The 19664-nt window shown below is 42.1% G+C and overlaps 1 protein-coding gene across 1 annotated transcript in view; it reads right to left on the reverse strand.

Moving 5' to 3' along the window:
* The window catches only part of PARP1 (poly (ADP-ribose) polymerase 1), a 29498-nt gene that overhangs the window by 1064 nt on the left and 8770 nt on the right, over positions 1-19664 (reverse strand). Inside the window, exons 5-21 of the mRNA XM_010078417.1 lie at positions 18723-18839; positions 17570-17746; positions 16983-17124; positions 15324-15464; positions 14349-14591; positions 13256-13324; positions 12375-12507; positions 10750-10945; positions 9335-9463; positions 6321-6407; positions 5411-5533; positions 4904-5032; positions 4048-4146; positions 3336-3488; positions 2936-3063; positions 2486-2547; positions 1268-1382 (exon numbers count right to left, since the gene is read on the reverse strand). Coding sequence (XP_010076719.1) covers positions 1268-1382; positions 2486-2547; positions 2936-3063; positions 3336-3488; positions 4048-4146; positions 4904-5032; positions 5411-5533; positions 6321-6407; positions 9335-9463; positions 10750-10945; positions 12375-12507; positions 13256-13324; positions 14349-14591; positions 15324-15464; positions 16983-17124; positions 17570-17746; positions 18723-18839 — 2243 coding nt within the window. The remainder of the gene's footprint in view (positions 1-1267; positions 1383-2485; positions 2548-2935; positions 3064-3335; positions 3489-4047; positions 4147-4903; positions 5033-5410; positions 5534-6320; positions 6408-9334; positions 9464-10749; positions 10946-12374; positions 12508-13255; positions 13325-14348; positions 14592-15323; positions 15465-16982; positions 17125-17569; positions 17747-18722; positions 18840-19664) is intronic.

Here is a 19664-nt window from a genome sequence, read left to right on the forward strand (position 1 = left end):
GCAGGTGAACTGACTTGGATACAGAACTGTAGCTCTCAAAGATTATTTTTTGTTAGCCAGAGCCATAACACACAACATCTCTCTCGCTATCTAAACAGTGGAGCAACATAGCCTAGATTAGATCTGCAGTTACAGACCTGCCACCCTCAATTTAAAACTAGCTCTACTGCTACCTTCCAGCACCAAGTCATTAATCTCCTTTTAATTTCCCACTAAAAAACCCAAACTGGAATCACAGTGAAGAGCTCTAAATGGCTGCCAGTGCTAGCACATTCTATGACTGCACCATACCATTAGACTTTTTCAGAAGATGCTCCCAGCTCACCTATTTGTTTCTCAAAGCTTTAGGCCTCAAACTTAACTTTAATCCCAATTTTAGATGACAAGCGTGCCCATTAAACGCAGTGGAAACCAAAATGAATGCACATCACATTGTCTCAGTTAGATATTAACTGTATTGTATTTTATCATCTGACCAAAACTGATGCTGTACTGAAGAAAACTCAAGATAAAACCAGCATTGCCATGAGTTCTCTTGCTAAGACTGCTTGTAAGAGGGAAACAACTTACCAAGAAAGAAGACAGTTTCTACACAACCCAGAGGTTGTATTAATGGGTTACATCCTTCACCAGCTGTGAAGAGATTGATCTGTGACCTTAGACATCGCTTATTCTTATGACCTCTTGTAAATGTTGAGCACACATTCATTTGGGGGCACTTCTGCCTAGGAAGAGGCTTAATGGCTACATCTCTGATGGGCATCTGAGGATTACCTCAATATTTGCAAAAGGTCTGGGGAACACAAGAGAAGCTGTGTGATGAGACACTCCATCAAGCCACAGAGCCAGTCCCCCCACCCTCTCCTGACCAAGGTGGCCAGGCACAGCACCATGAGGAAGAAACCAGACTGGAGTGATGTGAAACCACAGCCTGCATTCCCCTTCGCCTGTCATGGCACATCTGTGGGCAAGGCACTACTGGGCAGTGCTGTCCAGCCACTGCAATGCCTTCAGGTATTGAGTCCTGTTGGGGCAACTGCTATTGGCCAGGTGTATTGTTTTCTTTTTTTGCAGAATGACAATTCAAGTGTGACAACTGTAAAATCATCTTCCTTGGAGAAGACTCTAAATTGTCTGTGAGTACTCCAAAGCAGATCTAAAAGAAACTAACACAGTGCACCAAAACTGCTGACCGACATTAATGAGGTCCTGCTAAACTCAGCAACCCTCAAACACGGCATGCAGCCAACATAACAGCAAAGGATACTCATTATACAGAAGACAGGTATCATTAATTCCTGTTGAGATCCCATTCCCTAAGGGAACCTCTACACCACCAAGGGTGGTAGTGGCTGTGGGATCAGGTGCAGTTTTGCCCAAGCCTGGAAAGGGAAAAAAACATTAGTTACAAATCTAGAAGGCAAACACAGACTTTGCACATAAAGAAAATGACTCAGCCAGCTAAATATTACTTCCCATGTATTTTCAAATGCTGACCAAGTGCAAAACTATCTTAAAAAGAACATAAAGGATATAGTCTCTTTATTCAATTCAGCACCACCAGACTTACGGTACTCATACTCTGCTACATTTTTAAAGTGAGAATTTTAGACTTTTGGCTGTTAATGGTCTAATCTGTATGATCAAAGCTAAGAACAGAACAGACTTATAGCTCTCATATCCTATGTCCATTAATGAAAATATGCACATTGCAGCATTTTCAGAGAAGTATAACAAACCAATTCTTATTCTCTTTAAACTCTTCAATACAAATCTCATTTAACATCCATAATACTGTGAGTAGTATGTATTGAAAAAAGATGCTAGATCACATTTTATTCTATTTTAGGCAACTGATTTTAAGCCTCTCAAAATGAATAGTTTAAGAAAAGCCAGTCATTACTGAATGTTACTGTTCTCCGCTCTGCCATCTCAGAATAGAAGATAGTCATGATTACCATTTCTTTTGCTTGAATTAGAGAGCTAAGTCTTTTCTCATCTTCTTTTTCAGTGCGATACACTGCTACTTTTTGCAGATAGAAATGTAATGAGAACAGCTGTTCCATCTGAACTTTTATTCTTTGATTTGTCCCTTCTCTCCAAGCTTCTAAGGCACTTTGAATGCTAAACAATTATTCTTATGATCTATCAAACCTCTCATCTTTCTTCTAAAATACATAGCACTGTTATGATGAAAGTAAGAAGTTGGAGAATGCACCTTATGTTTTCTCTTCTGTAATATCAAATGAAAGTTTCCTCCTGAACTTCAGCCAACACATTAACTTCAGCCTTATTCCAATTGTACTAACTGCCATCTCAAAACACCATATACACACATATACAGATGCAACTATAAGGCAACATTATGCAAACTCTTAAAGGAAGTACAGCTATGAAATTACTATAGTTCTCTTTGCTAAGCAGAAAGTCACAAGTTGAGTTTGCCTTTAATAACAGATTACCAATGACAAATACTAATACTTACCTTTCACACTGTGTTTTCCCTTAGGCAATTTTGTTATGTGAGATGCATTCTTCAGCTCATACCTGGACAGCACAAAGAACACAAAATAGCATTTTACATTCATCTTAAATGGTAAAAATATTTTTTTCCAGGCTTCACTTTATGGTCAGTTTAATATAAAGTTAATTTAGATTCTATTCTTCTGGAACTCAACAGCCTTCCTTCTTTGTCTCAGCTACTAATTTTACTTTTATTTATTTTAATTGGCACTTAAAGTTTAAGATTCTAAACCTGCAACACTGGTTTTTTACCCCACCAAACAGATCTAATTTTAAGAAAAAATAAACCTTGTTTCTAAAGAAATACAAAGTGCTCTTTCTTCACACTGAAAAAAGGGCTTGCAATTTTAGTATTACCTTCTACCACGATATATTAAGCACATTCGGCAAATAATCTTCATAATTTACTTACATATTTCCAAGGGCAACTTCTCCCAGCAGTACTAAGCCTATGGGATCAGCTTGAGATGTGTGACAGTAGTTGGCACTCTTGGATACCATGTCTGCAAAATAGATGCCCTTCCCAAACATGTAGCCAGTCTGCAAGCAGCAAAGAAAAAAAAATTATTTGGATAATAACACAAAGGCAGCACTGAATCCACCTGGCTGGGCTCCCAAGGAAGGCAAAGCTGCAACTCAAGCTCTTGTGGACACCAGTCATCTACCCACTCTGGACACACAATGCTACCTGCACACAGAGATAACACGGAGCAGTTGCCACATAGAAATTCTCCTATTTAGGGTGTCTCCGACTGTGGCCACTGCTGGACACAGGGATGGAGGCAGCCAGAGAAGCTATCTGTTTAACGTACCACAGGAGCTTCCGGGGGAGCTATTCGGAGACCCTGCGAGAGGATACCAGCGAAGTTGGTGGTGCGGGAACCGTGCCACAGAAGCTGGCGATTATGAAGCTGCTTAAATGGCTTGTAACGCTGACTCTCTCCTTCACGCTCAATCCTGAAGATCTTCAATTCAAAAAGGGACGAGAGGAAAAGAACAACCAAGCAAATAAGCCGTTACCTTCATGTGACTAATCAGGCAAAAAAAAAAAAAAAAAATCATCCAGTCTGGAAGATACACTAATCTGCCAGGAAAATTGATCTGGACGGTTTTTAGTATTTGCAGTTTGCTATGTCGTGCTAGCAAAAAAGAGACAGCATTGGTCACACAGTACTTGTTACCGGTTACTTCTCCACCCTCCCTTCTGCACTTTCATGAGAGCATAGTTTTCTGAAAAATCATTCAATGAACTACAGCTCAATTTTCAAAGATGATTATCCTCCACCTCCTTTTTGAGACCAATCAAATAAAAATAAAAGCACACCCCCAAATATATCTCAGTAAGCTTAGACTCAACCCTGCCCAGACTTTTGCTATTCTATTAAATAGCAATTGGTCTATCAAACCATCCCTTCAACAAAGGAAGACAGATAAACTACTCAAAAATAAAAGGAAACTGCAAACAAGTGAGTTGACTTCAAGAGTCCATCTCACAAACTTAAGCCCCAGTATTGCCCAGCTTACATCCACAACTTTGAGATCATATGCATTGTGAGTAGCAGCATGAGTATTTTTCACATATTGTTTAATAATCTTGGCTTCTTCTGAATCTTTGTCAACAACCTGCAAAGAGGAAAACAAGAGAAGCTTCTTAACCATACAAACTAGCAGGCTTCTTATAACATGACGACATCCCCCATATGCTTACAACTCCCTAGTTCAAGCCTCCTTTATCATTTAGGTGGAAATTTATTCCCAGCTAGAGAAGATGTACAGGTATACAGACAGCACTCAGTCACAGAATGTCTAAGACAGGAAGGCACCTCTGGAAACTGAGATGATTTCCAACTCCCCTGCTCAAAGCAGGGTCAGCCGAAGAAGTTCAGCAAGGGCCGAGTCCAGTCAGGCTTTTAACACCTCCAAGAATGGCTCCCACAGCCTCTCTGGACAGCCTTTTCCAGTGTTTGGCCACCCTCACAGTAAACAAACAAAAAAACCCAAACCAAACACCATCAACAACAAAAGCTTTTTGTTTTGTTTAAACACAATTTCCTGTATTTCACATTGTGCCCATTGCCTCTTCTCACTGCATACCACTGAAGAGTCTGCCTCTGTCTAGTTTACTCCCTTCTCCCGTCAGGTATTCCTAGACATTGGTAAGATATCCCCCGAACCTTCTTTTCTCCAGCTTAAAAAGCCACAACTCTTTCAGTGTCTCCTCGTACAACACATGCTCCAGCCCCATAACCATCTCAGTGGCCTTTCACCGAACTCATGCCAATACACCTCTCCACTAACATTTTAGATGATCTGTTATACTCCAAATTAACAGGATATCAGCTTGTATTCACAGTCACTTACTTCCTTTTATTTTCCTTACCTTAATATCAGTTCGAAGTTTTTCATAGTTGATATCAATTGGGTCTTTATCTCCATCTTCATTTCCACCTCTGAGAAGGCTGTAAGCAACCTCAATATCAAGCAAATTGTCCAACATCTGCACTTTAGCCTGAAGAATTTAAAGAAACAATTTTACCTGTGACTTTGACATGTTCAGAATAAGTCTGGAATACCCCAAATTATAAGTGTGTGTGAATTACTGGCCACACACTACCATCTAATATACTAAAATGTACACAGACATATATACATACAGATAAATAGACCATAATATATAACATATCTTTTAATACCTTATGTGTAATTATTGGTATATGTATACACATGTGTGCGCATAAACAAACAAAAAAATATTCTGAAGAAAAACAAACTTAACCTCATGAAAGCATGAGGTTAAAGTAAGTCTGAAAACCTCACAAATTCTCTGTGTTAGATGTCTGATACCAGACCTGTTGCCTGCAAACAACATATTGTTTCCAGTCAATACCTGAATGTACTCCAAGTTATTTAGGAGAGGTGGTTTCTTCATCCCAAAGTCATGAGGAATCAGAGTATAGAAGCGGTTGGAGAGGTCCAAGATCTGAGATTCTGAACTGTTGTCAGAAACTGCCTAGACAAGATAACAAGCACCAAAGAAAATTACTGAGTAAGATTAAGTCTCCATAGCAATAGACACACACAAGATATTTGAGGACTAAGACACAGAAGCAGCAGTACCAATAGTGTTAATGCTCAAGCTCTCACGGCACTAAAAAGAGAAATTCTGTTTAATTGTTTTGCACGTAGTAAGTCACAGTCCTGGCACAGAAATACACAGAACTTCTTGTACAAGAAAAACCTAATGGGCGTTATGTTTCCGGAAGGCAAAATAAAGGCTTCTGGTTATGGAAGGGGTGCATGTCCTTGGCAAGGTTCTGCTCTACTTTTAACAACTGAAGTAAAACTTCCCGTATGCCTTGCCAGGGACCCCATGACAAAAAATGGGGTATGCTGGTACACAAGCCTTCAAGCAATACTCTGTAGTGATTCTTGGAATGGTCCAAATCATGATGTGTAAATACAGTAATGTCATCAAGCCAGACCCTTTCTTGCGTCAACTTAACCTTTATTCTCATCCTCAGACTTCTCTAGGGTGGAAACACAAGCTCACTACTAGGTCAAGACATCAGCTTCATTTGCTCTAATGCCATTTATGTCTGGCTCAGCCTAAGGTTTGTGCTACAAAAGTGTGAAAGGTACAAGTACTGCACAGACTGGTACAACAGTGAAGAGAAATAGTTGGCCATGGAAGCCACATCCTCTTCTCCAGCAAGACAGCACTGACCTTTATACACACAGCTCAGCATTCACCCTACTCTGAGCCCAGAACAATTTCTGAATTCTCCTCTTGCTCTAACATCTATTTCATGAAAATTAAGGATGGAGTATGCGCTCTGGATCTGTCGCTTGCTCAGTTTTCCCAGTGGCATCTTCTGCAGGTCGATCTGATGAAAATTTAAATGATTAAAACAGGATTTCACTACATTGAAACCACTGCAGCATTCCCTCTCTAGTTTTGAGGAAGCAAATCTCTCCATCCTGGTTGACCACACAAAGAATTAAAACATTTCAGACCTGGTATTAATCTCTGCAAATCGAGGAACGTTGTCAAAACGACAGTGCACACTACAGAGAAGACATCCTATAAACAAAGGAATACTGCAAATAGGAAACTAAGCACGCATGCTAGGGTAACATAAAAATAGGGTACTAAGCGTCTGGCTAGAAGTTTAATATTGACCTAGTGTCAGATGGATTCCTCCATCACTTCAATAACCACACATTTCAGGCTGACAAAGAAGCAAACAATGAAATAATTCTTGTTCATAAGATCATCTGTGTCTCTAGGTACAACCTAGACACCTTCTTCCAAACTTACCCTACAATTATCAAGGGTCCAATGAAAAGAGGTTATAAGACGCTTCATATTCATTAACGAAATACGAACCAAAAAAAAACCCCAAACCAAGTAAGTTCAAGGCAATGTCTTGGCTGCCTGCATTTATCCACTGATTTAATTTACATGTTGCTTTTGTTTGTGTATTGATGATCTTGGGGGAGAGTTTTGGATTTGCATTAAATTAAATTAAATCCTTGCATAGTTAAAGACCATCTGAATGCAAAAACAGTTGACAAAAGTCAAGTCCAATGGAGCCCTTTACAAAGATACATACTCCCTTCTGGACTCTTGACAGTACTCACCACACACCCTGCAGGTCAAACCAGCTTTTACTTAACTTGATGAGCTTAAGATTCAGCTCAAGGACAGAAGATCCTATGAAACCATGTACATCACATACCGTCTGGATAAGTTCCACGTTATTTATTCACTATGCAGCTAGGAAACCCAGCTTTATGCAGATCTTCTCCGCAAGCTGAACTCAGAAGGCTCTTCCAAGCTACAGCCTGGTGCGAAAGACCCAAAGTGATTTTGTGTGATCTCCACCCCATACTGGGCTTAGGAGAACTTTCACCTTTAGCTGCAGCTAAGCATACATAAAACCAGACACTAAGAAAAGCCAAGACAGACTGCAAGACGGAAGACAGGCTTCAAAACTGATCATGTCTTGGGGATACAGTAGTCAGAAAGCCACATTAACAACCTATAAAAAAAATGAAAACAAACAACTTGCAATAGATTTGTAGCTCCCGAACTTTTGGGGCCAATACTTTCTCGCTGATTACCATCCATCCATAGTATCTAATTATTAGCTGAAAAATCATGAAGGACACGTAAAACTAAAATGGGCCATTTAACTTGGATGTGCAGAATAGCCATGGACCCCATACTAACTGTAAGTTATATAAACTAACACATAAGAAGCACTAACACATAAACACACCCATAAACTAACCCAACCCCCATCAATCATAATAATAAACCTCTGTATGCTTCGTCAGGTAAAACTCTTGAAAGCTAAATGAGAAGCAGGAAGAAAAATGCATCAGATAAATCTGTTGTCACGTAACGGAAAGAATTTGCTACAGTTTTGGCAGAGTGAGAGTGCCTGGATGGAATGAAATACTTGAGATCAGGCTGATTAAAGGAATCAAGCAGCCGTTTTCAGAGGATGCACAGAAACCTCTAACTAGGAAAAACATTATTTCCTCTAACGGAAAACAGCTGTTCGGCAGCAACAGTACAGAAAGATAAATCTAATAGGAAGACAGGCCCATCTGGACTCCCAGGTCTCCTCCAGATCTGCAGCTGGTGTGAATTAACACAGTTTCAACAGAGTTCTACAAAGCCAGAAGACATCAGATGATGTTCAGTTCAGAGTCTTTAGCCTGTTCCAGTTACAAAGAATTATTAATATTTTAGAAGATTTTGATGTGAGGAACCACTGAAGATACAGGAGAACACAATTAACCCAAGGTACTATCAAATGTTGGGAAAGCCACTCAAAAGGATTCAGATAAGCTGTACGAAATGGAGCAAAGCTTGTTCTGAAAAGTAGATACACAAAAAATACTGATACAGAGGGCAAAAACCAGCTGCTTAAATACGAAGGTTTAGAGCAAGATAACTAAGCTGTCTGAAGAAAACTGAAACTTGTTATCTAGAATTCACCCAGTCTGAATGGCTGCACGAAAACAAACTGCAGGATCCCTGAACACTAGTAAAACTGTTTCTAGGCAAGGAGAGCCAGATGATCCTGCCAGACCAGCCTGAAAACTTGTTAGAAGCATGGATCAAGAAATACAGAGGAAAGAAGAATGGATGAAAACAGGGTATCATTAGAGCAAATGAGAAATACAGCAACAACAACAAAAATCTTGAGTTTGGCCCTGTTCAGAAGAGGATCTGGACTTTGCCAAGGCACTTCACTAATGCATGTATCAACTGGCAGCATTTCCCAAGCCCGAACTGCATGATCATTTGCTACCTAAATTAGTGTAGTGCTGTCCCACCCCCTACCCAATGTGGTTCACCATTCACAAAAAAAGAAGTGCCTCCTGCCTCACATCACCAGGAAACTGTCTGTGTTAATATTTTAAGAGTATTCAGTGAACAGCGGACACAATGCACGTGTCACTGAAAAAAAAACCTAACCAACAAACCCAACGTAAGAGTGATTACAGATCCCAGGACCAGCAAATGAGTTTCTTACAGGCTTGTTAAGTTGAAGATGCTGACACAAAGAATTCACCCATGTATTAAAAACTGCATGCACCGTAACTAACTTACTACTTCCAATGCTTAACAAATTCTGGTCAGACTCTTGCCCTCACTTTATGGCTGATCTAAAACTCATACTGACTTCTGGGAGGTATCATACACCCTGGATTGCAAAGAACTTGCTTCTGTATAAGTATGACGTAAAGAGAGAAAGGAGGGTTAAAAGCGAGAAACATGAACGTGTGTGGTCACCTCAAATTCCACCATCGCTTTCTTCATGCTCTCCACGTCAAAGATCATCTTAATAAGGTCTTGGATTGGCTTAGGAAGTTTTGACTTAGTCCCAGCACCCACTGTCAGTTTCCTGACAGCTTCTTCATCCTAGGAGGTAAAAATAGTGTCAGAATTCGCAAAATCACAAAGGATAAAAGTAACAGGCTGGCTGCCATGGTAACAACTCAAAACCAATTTAGTGTATGCATACTATGACTAGCCTGAAGTTCGGGGTGAGCGTGGGACATTGCTCTGACATTTTGGAACAAAGTGGGTTTAAAAATCCACCTATTCAGTAATTTGGCAGATGTTATTTCAAGACATGGCACTGTAAAATATAAGTGGAATTAAGGGAATAATTGTGCATCTCTGCTTCACCTCAGGCAACAGTATTAATTACTTTTTCTGCAAGCTTTCTGCTGCACAGAGACCTTGATATGAAGAAATTACTGTTTACTTTGTTGCTTTTATGACAAAATAGAGATGTAATAACTAGTTTCACTAAGTTTTTGTCATAAAAACTGTCATAGATGAGTGCAGGAATGATCAGTTAGCCATAATACCATCTAGATGCTTTCATGGATAGAGCACTGCACCAATAAAGCATCTGCCAAATGCTTCAGAATATCACTATACATTGCAGTGTACCAGACTTGTTGCTGCTACAATATTCAGATTTCCAAAAACAAAGCTAAGCATCGAGTACTTTGCCCTGAAAGATGACATTCGGTAATTTGGACACAGAAAAATGCAACAGCTTAAAAATATGTTCTCTGGCATGATTATTGCTATTAACAGCGTTCAACTGTTTAATCTGAAAATAGTTTAAATTATGGCTATGCCTTTATATAAACACACAAACCGCCACTGGGCAGAAGGAAGAGAATTCTTATTTAGCTGAGCTGTCTAAGCAGACAAATCTTACTGGCAATGAATAATTTCTCTTTCTCAGCCTGCTCAATACGTGCACTAAGCAGAACACTGCATAGAAGTTGCTTCAGCATTTGGGAGGATTTTGGATGCAGAAGACAGATGAGAAGTATCTGTTTTAAATAAAAGATAACGGTGTTTTCAGACAGGATGCATGTGAAATGACTGCTGACTGAAGTCTAAATTAACATCCTTAAAATTACAGAGTAAACAGGAACGAGCACTAAAGGGACTTCAGACCTGACAATGGAAAACGACTTAGTTTCCCAACACATCTATTTGAATGCATGACACTCGTTGATCTACAGCTCTCTCTCTGCAGCACAGAGAAGATGCAGTTGCACCTGCACTTCATTCCTCAGGTTTGTTAAGTGTAAGGGATCCAGCAGCGAGTGCAGAACAGAACAGCTATAGCAACACAGCTAAGCAATGCTCCACCTGGTACAGGGACATTTCAGAGTTACCTGCCCATAATCTATTTCCAGTGGGTAGAATTTTTTTGGATATTTGGTGAAGTTCTTTGAATGCCAGGAATTGCCAGTTTTCTCTTCATACAAATTCAGGAAGTGTTCAATGGCATCTTCTTTTGATGGCATCTGCTCCAGCTTGTTACTACCAATTACAGTGCCCACGCGACCCCAAGATCTGAACACCCAGTATCTAGAGAAGTGAAACGTGAGAAAAGAACAGACATTAAGATACACTGGTTCTAGATCTCAGTCCAAGTGAAACTGATCCTGCAACCATGCAGCTGCATGTGAATAAGCCATTTCCATACAATTAATATTACAGAAGACATTCTCTGTCAGCAGCTGCAGGAGACCAACAGAAAAGCCACCACAAAGCATATGTCCAAGTGGTATAAAAAACTGCCCAGTGTTAACACACCAGAGTGACAGACCTGAGGATAAACACGTGCACAGCACAAATAGAGGCACTAATATCTCTTCAGTCTTAAAGGTTTGCAAATACAAATCTTCAGACTAGTAGGGTCACATATTTGAAAAACAAACACCATGCATCTTTAAGCCTATGACTCAAAGTTCACATTTTTAGATAAAGCAGAAGTAATTCAAGTATTTATATTACTGACACCACCTGGGGTTAGCTTCTGTGGTATTTACGGCGATACAATCCATCAACCTTTCCAATATGCCAGGCAAGAAATGCAGGCACCGAGATCCCTCCATCTACTGAATCCCAGATGCAGTTACAAACTCCACATACAGGAGCCTGCAACAAAAGCTTATTACAAACACGGTAAAGTGCAATAAATCCAGAGCTGAACCAGAGCGGTTGCTGAGAGCTGTTAGCTCCCCTGGATTTCTGTGCATCCCTTATGTGGTGGGGGGACAGGCAGTTTAATTTTAAAGAACCATCTCCATTTTTTAATCTGTTTTCAGTAATGCAACCATGGGATACCTCTGCCATGTGTCTTGACAAGACTGGGAAGCTAAATGCATGATCGTCCCCTGACCATTTCAGTGCATTTTGTTAAGCCTTGGTGCACTTGATTCAGGACTACATTGTGGTAGAATAGCCAGAATCTGGTTTTGTTTCCCAAGGTCTGCAATTAGGAGACAAAAGTTAATTGGAGAATATGGGAAAAATTCCCAAGATCACTGACTTTATGTGTGGGATCCTGACGTTAGAACAGAGAAACCTTCACCAAATTCTGCTTCTATATTTTCAGAGGCAGCCAATTAACCCAGTCCTAAGGACACCAACCATACTTGCCTCGCTCATCCCAGGATACACGAATGAACACTATCATATGCAATTCTGCAAAATTACTCACCTACTCACCTCCCAACTTAGGTTTGGTCAACATCACAAAGAAATGTCTCTATACTGAGCATAGATCTCTCCATGCGTGGTTCATTGTTTGGCTGTTTTGTAGTTTTTGGGGTTTTGGTGGTTTGGGGAAGGGGGCTGCGTTTTGTGTGGTTTCTTTTTTTAAAATAAATATACCTATCCATATCTCCTCACATTGACAGTTTATCCATACTTTGCTTTTGGAGATGCCAAAAATCCAATATTTATTGGAAAAAAAATGAACAAATGTATTTCTAGGGAAAACTAAACTCACCTGTTCTCTCTGTCATCCTCTAGCAGCTGCAGTTTATAATAAGAATTTGTTCCTTTCACGATATCTACTAGGCCCAGGGTTGCACTAAAAATCTTTCCACCTTTTTCAAAGACATGAGCAGAATCCTCCAAACCTACCAAGAAATAAATCGGAACACAGAGGAGGTTACCATTTTAGGTGTCTTTGCATTTGCGCTCACCCAAATGTTTTATGAAGTAGCGTGACTCATAACAAAAATACTGTAAAAACAGTGACCATGCACTCACTCAAAACAACTTGAAGCATGGTTTTTTTAATAAATTGTGAGCACGCACCTTTAGTGAACCTCAATCCTAACTGAAGAAAAAAACCCCTCTAACTTTTTATAAAGGACTGTCTAAAAATCTAGTATTTAACACTGCATGACTGGCTGAAGGAATTCTCAAGAGACATACAGCTCTGCAGGTGTCACGTTAGCAAATGGAATGAAAAACCAAAGGCTGGCCTCAGACGCAACATGAATTCTTAGAACAATGTCTGTGCACCACAGGCTTGGAGAGTAGCACCAGCTGCCTCCACAGAGCCTGAGGGCAGACGCTCATGCCAGACCTGTGGCCTCTGCTGACTGGTCCTTTATTCACCCCCCTGACAGATACTCCTGAAGCTGAACAAGGTGCACGCCTTGGTTTAAGTGGTCCTTCTAAAAGCTGCACTATAAAATCCTGGAATATCCAAGCTTTGGATGTCAATCAACATCCTTTCTTTGACAGCTAGAAAAAATGGCTTAAAAATTCATGTTCCTTTTTATGGCACCCTTATCCTTTCACAGAAAAACATTTTGCAAACCATCACGCATCCTGAAGACTGCATGTGGTACAGGCGCAGACATTGTTATCACTCACCAGAATCAGGATCTACTGCTGCTCCACCCTTAACCGTTAGTTTCATTTTCTTTTCAGACTTGCTAGGTCCTGCAGTGAAAGAGAGTTATTTTTTTTTTCCTCAGCAGGCAACACAGTCTGACTTGAATCAACATTTAAATTCTCAATTTGCATAATTATCACCCTAAGGAGACTTCAAATCAGACACCCAGTACAGGAACACCATGACTTCAATGGCTTTTTTTACCTGGCTTTAGCAGCCAACTCACAGCCCCCATCCCCCAAATTAAATGAAAAATAAGATCTCCCCAGATTATATCTACCTCCTTCCTTCCGGCCCCAACAGGTGGGCCATATAACTTTTCACCTGCATAAAGGATTAAAGTCTCATTTCTCCTTGTGTTTAAGTGGAATTTAAAAATCACAAGGTGTGGGGGCTTTTCGGGTCCTGTGGAGATCCTACTGCTGTGAGACAGTTTGGCAATAACATATCCCATTTTACGACAGAAACCTACACTTGGAGGACATGGAGAAGAATGGGTTCTGAAGACAGGCAAAGCAGATACAATGGTTTCGGTCACTGTCCAGCATTAATAATGCAAGCTCTCTATGGCATTGGTGAGGAACGCCACTGGTGTTGGATGTTTTTCCTCCTCTGTTAAAAAAATCTTATGTTCTAAACTAAGTAAAATAAAGACGCATTGCTCTGGACTCCAGTTATTTTCTCACTTGCTAACACCCCTTGGGGGGTCACGGCAGTGTGTGTCGTATCTTGGTGCCCCAGCACCTCCTTGGAGCTGCAACACTGACCCAAACTGGGAGAGAAGCTGAGGTGTTAGGAGGAAGAGTCTGGACTGATGTCAGGGAGCCCGCGCATGTACAGCAGAGAAGATCTCTGGCCCAAGACTGAACTAGAGGAAGCAACAGCCACCTCAGGAGATGGTTCCACATTTACTTAAAGCTAGTCTTGCCCTAAGGTCTCATTATCTAAATTTATTATGAGAAAAACGGCAGAGAACTCAAGGAAAGGGCAAGGGTGGACTATATCCAGGTTTGCTTTGTGCATGGACCGCACTGAACAGGCCTGGAGGGAAACAACCATTTTGCTCTTCACCTTGTTCTTCTTTGACCTTCCCAGCACTCTTCGTACTTGGGGGCTTGCTGCACTTCCCATCCACAGCCATTTCCTCATGCTCCATTTTCACCTCCGCACCCCAAGGTGAAAGCGCATGGAGAGACACAAGCTCCTGAAAGTCCTTGCTGGAGGATTTCACATCCCGAAGAAACTCCTCTGAGACCACACGGACTTTGGCCTCCTTCACTTCCTCCATCTTCTTGCTCATTTTCTCCACATCCTCTGTAGAGGCACAGCAGGAAACAGAGAGAAAAAGCACCAGTGAGGTTTCAGACTTTAGGCCCTCCCTCTGGCCACGATTCAGGGCTCTGTAACACTTTGTGGAAACAATTCTACCACATTTTGGATTCACCATGTTCTTTGGAGAGCAAAATCCCCAACAGCTCAACGCTACAGCTTGGGCTGGGGCAGGAACACTCATGTTTTATTAACTGGCTGATCCAGCTGTTCCCTTCCTGGAGCTGGGCTGGAGCTGTGCAATCCCCCTTGGATCTCCTGGCAGGTGGGAGCAGATTCCCCCACCTCAGCAGCCAGTTTGCACCTTAACTCCAACAAGGAGCAAGAGCAGCCCTTAATTTGCCAGCAGAGACACAACTGCCCTCAGGCACCCACAGTCAGTTCTGTGGCTTCTCCAAGGCAAGTATGGACACTGTGCCCAGCACCTTCCATCCCAACGAGGGTGGCTTGCACACCACCATGGTCTGCATACAGATCTGAGCTCCAGCTGCTGCAGAACCGACAGAGCCTTACAGCACATTAAGCAACCTAAGTGCCAGGTAAGTAAAACTCAAACAGAATGCATCTGTCTTTACTTTTGCAAGCACACTATGACCACACAACCCCCTCCCCCCCCTAATCCAAACACTGATCCCCAGAAAGCTCGGAGGATGTGTGCCCTCTGTAATCCGCTCAGCTGTTACCAGTGCTCCCAGTAACCACAGCAGGTCTGCTCACTCTGTGTGCTGATGCACAGGGTGGCCTTGTTAGCTGTTGTTGTCATCTTTCCTCCCAGCTCTTCCACGATGCTCTTCACCTCCTCCTTGTTCTTTGACAGCTTTCCAAGAGCCAGGATCTTCATGTTGGTCAGTGGTTTGTCTAGGGGTTCGGAAATAATACACCACGTTAGCAACAGGCACAGAGCCCCTGGGCAAGTAACAAGCACAAAGGAACAGCATCCCCCCACGCTCAGGACAACCAGCTGGCAGGGATACAAGGGTCCAAAATAAGGTCTGACCTGCACCAAGGAAGAGGGAGGAAGCTCCCCTTCACCTAGAAAAGCAACAAAGCTCAGCACCTGCCAACAAACAGAAGGGATGGAAGATAGGGAAAATGGGTATGCAGACACATTATTTGCCTTTTGTTTTTTTTTTTCAGATGAAAAAAATCAGTTTGCTTCAGCACTGTGCTGTCAGAGACTCTGCTCTGCTTCCCTCTTCCTTTGATGCTTGGACTGCATGGGAGAAACTCACTGTAACATGAAGGCTCCTGCCTCTTCAAAAGGAAATCTGTTTTGAAGGGGCTGCAGAAAGAGGATGGTCTCTCAGGCAGCAGTGTTCCCACATGTCACTGTACATTTGGATTTTGATCTTATAGACAGCACAAGGTTGTATCACACCAACCCTATAAAAAGTCAGGAGCAAACTAGTAACCATCTGAGAGCGTATCTGCACTGCTGAAGGTAGATGCTACTAACTGTGTTTGATCGACTGAGGGCTTTTGTTTCCTTCTCTCCCCCCACTCAGATTAGTTAGGTTGCTAGCAAAAAAAGTAACCCGGTCTTAATTCTGGTCAATGCTTTAAGTTTACTTCCAAGGCACACTGGGGCTGGAATCAGCTTGCCAGTCACAACCAAGACCAGGGTTACTTGGTCTTCATTGCTAAAATAACATGGCCTGGCTAAAGCTAGCTGTGCAGAATTACTCCCACAGTTTTTACCAAGTAACAATAATCCCCTGCTCCCAAAACTATGGCCAGAGCTAAAAAGTCTGAAAAAGAAAGAAGTAAGCATTGTTCTTAGTGAACAGGCTATATCACCAAAGCACACAACAGCCTACGGGAAATTTCTGGAGTCCAACCTTTTCCCAGTTTGTGGTCTGGAGACAGCATATCTATTTTGCATAAGGGGAGTTAGTGATTGGTAAAGCCAAATCTCAATGGAGGATTTACAAAAACAAAACAACTCTTGCCCTTAAAACCTAACACTGAACGTGTAATATCTGGCATTATGAAGGTCCGCAGATGTTCCCGAAGAAACCAAGCAAGAAGGCATTTCACAGCAGGTCTCCCGTGGGACACATTTTGTAACATCAGCCTTTAAGCTTCTGATCCATTGCAAACACATAATTTCCTCACCATCAACAAATACCCCAAACGATTTGTTAGAAAACAACCGTGACCTTGAGCCCATGTCCAAGAACCCACCACATCAGGGTTGACCTGTACTAGGAGGTTGAAGCACATCAGGCTCTGCTATGCTGGCTTTTACCAGGAGAGCTCTGCTGGCTTGGGGACAGGAGAACAGCATGCTTCTTCAGGGTGGCATGTTTGTCTGGTGGGGAATGGCATTACACATCATCCCGAACTCCACTGACCCATGCCCAGCTGCCTGCTTACCTCTGGGTGTGGACACAGTCTCTGTCACAGGAGCAGATGCAGAGGGAGGAGGCACAGAGTTCACGGTTGCACCATCTGGAGGGAATACCCTGTCCTGCTTCTTACACTTAAATTTCTTCAGGTAAGGAATTTCCCGAAACTCCTGGAGGATGGAAGCATAAGTAGACATTAAAAACAACAAAATACTACTATAAGATTTAAGGGCTAAATTGAGCACTGGACATATGTTGGCATTTACTGCAGGTCTTGGAAAGGATTTCTGAGACATTCATACTAGAGTAGGCAAATACCCACTTTCCTGACTGGGAAGGCAAACCTAGGAGAAGGTAAATGATGGGTTTCAAATCAAATCAGCAACATCTCTTTCAATTTAGTGTTACTGGAAAAAGAATGATTTAGTTACATGTTAGCTGCTTGCCCCTGGAGGGATGTAGTTTTGACTTGCCCACTGTTGCAGTTGCTCAGCACAGCAGCACGCTTCGCTCTCTGGCATACAACACTGACTGCTGCATATTCCACCTCCTTACAAGACATAACATTGGTTAAGAAGTGTGCTTCAGATCATCAAATTGGCAGTAAACACCCACCTTTGGGATTACCCAGTCTTTCCTGTTCGGAGTCTGTGTTTTAGCAACACACTTAGTCCAGGCAGTAATATCCCCTGTGCAGTAATACGCATCGCTCTTGAACACAAACTGCCCCTTGCACTCCTCGCAGGGAAGCAGAGCTCCAAATGCCATCCCATCTGCTACTCGATCCAAAATCTAAAGCAACAAAGAATACAAAACAGGTCATGGCAGAAGGAGGCTAGAAGCCCATGCACTACACTGGGCTGCACAAAAAAATAACTGTCAGCCTGTCAGCATGCAGATGTGGACATTTCCAGCGCTTGTCATGCATACACTGCACATAAACCAAGACTCTTACCAGCACTGATTGATTCATGACACCTTAAAGACATGACAAAAATTTTCACCAGTCACACGGTATATGCTCACACCCATGGCCTGCGGTCTCTCCTACCCGGATCTGGCATTCAGGAGAGCAGACCTACAACGCAGCACTCACCAGGCAGCCATGGCAGAACAGCCCAGGAGGAGACGACCTACTGCATCTGAGCACATGAGCAGGTAGGTGGGAACATAGGCTCTGACTAGTCCCCGTTTTCCTGCCTAGAGAGCATTTCTTGACCATTTTGAGTCTAGACACTTCCCACATCCCAGCCCACACTCCTTACAAAGAGTCTTAATAAATACAAATACTTAAAGTGATGTGTGGCTCCGAAAGAGAGAAGACTTTCACAAGTTACTGAGACTGAAAAGTGACCGTTTTTAGAAAATATACCAGGAAAGAATTTGTGCAGTTTTTGCCCTCCCCCTTTTTTTTAATGTAGTTTAAGAGTTGAGGGAGGCAATGCGAATTGCTGTAACTGACCTGCTCTTGAAGAGCCAGCAACAAAAAAAACCAGGGGCCAGTCTGGGCATAGCAGAATATAGACACATCACTGAGACCAAGGCACTGAATTCAGCATCACACACCACCACACAGCCCTCCACAAGCAAGCGTAACAGCAACATGAGTCCTGGGACAAAAGGACTGGGCTTTGCGCTGAATTTCTTTCTCAAGTATCACGTTAGGAACGTGCTTCAGATTTATGGACCTTGCAGCAATATTGGTTCAGGTCAGCTTCACTGACTCAAAGACCCAGCACACACGCAAAGCAACTACAGACCAACTCACGGCATTCTCCCCTGAAGGAACTTCCTGCTTGTTGGCGATCAGCAGCTCTTTCAGGTCGTTAGTGGAGCAGACCTTCCTCAGCTCATCCTTGATGCCCCAGATCAGCTCTGTCTGCTCCTGTTGACAAAACCCAGCAGCTTAGCTGCTTGCAATCGATTGCTTTCTAAGAACACTCCTGGAACTGCAGTATCTGGACAAGGTTTTAGCAAGCCAATGTAAGTATCTTAAACGCAGACTGTGAGATGAAGAGCACCAAGAACTAGCAGCTTTACCAGAAGGGAGAGTCGCACATTCTACCCGAAAACCTAGAACAGGTCTTTAAAGCCACATGCTTCAGATTCCAGTATGAATACACAAGCACATCATGGCTTCAGGAAACATTCTCTCCTCTCAAGATTACACGTAGAAGAACATCCCTATGGGCTTCTGTAAAAACCAAGGCTTCTCCACCTTGTGCAGGTGAAGAAAGGCCACGAAGTAACCTTTACAGCACTATCCCACACAAGAGGGTACAAGCAATAACCCAAAAGCTATCCGTCTTGTTAGTAGAGTGGAGCCCATGTTTCCATGACACTTCTACACTTACCAAGCCTCTCTACCATTACGAGTTACATGATATATTTGCAAATATCACCTAACTAGTTGATGCTAACAACAGCAGGGATGTGGCTGCATTTGAGTCTTGCATTAAAATGAAAATTGAAATGCTGATCATCACCGTTCTTCTTTTAAGCCACCTAAGCATAAGAGGAACTTCTACCAGATCAAGTCACCTGCAGCAGTGTGAAGGAGCCTGCACATTTTTTGGGGCCTTTCTATAAAAGGTGAAAGAGTTGGACAGCAAAGCAGCATCCTAAAACATCTCAGAGATTCTGAATGTTATTCATTGGCTACAGTAAAAAAATGCAGTCTACCCTGGAAGAACTGGTTAACTGCATTAAA

The sequence above is a fragment of the Pterocles gutturalis genome, unplaced genomic scaffold (genome assembly GCF_000699245.1).
Source record: "Pterocles gutturalis isolate BGI_N339 unplaced genomic scaffold, ASM69924v1 scaffold273, whole genome shotgun sequence".
NCBI classification, from domain to species: Eukaryota; Metazoa; Chordata; class Aves; order Pterocliformes; family Pteroclidae; genus Pterocles; species Pterocles gutturalis.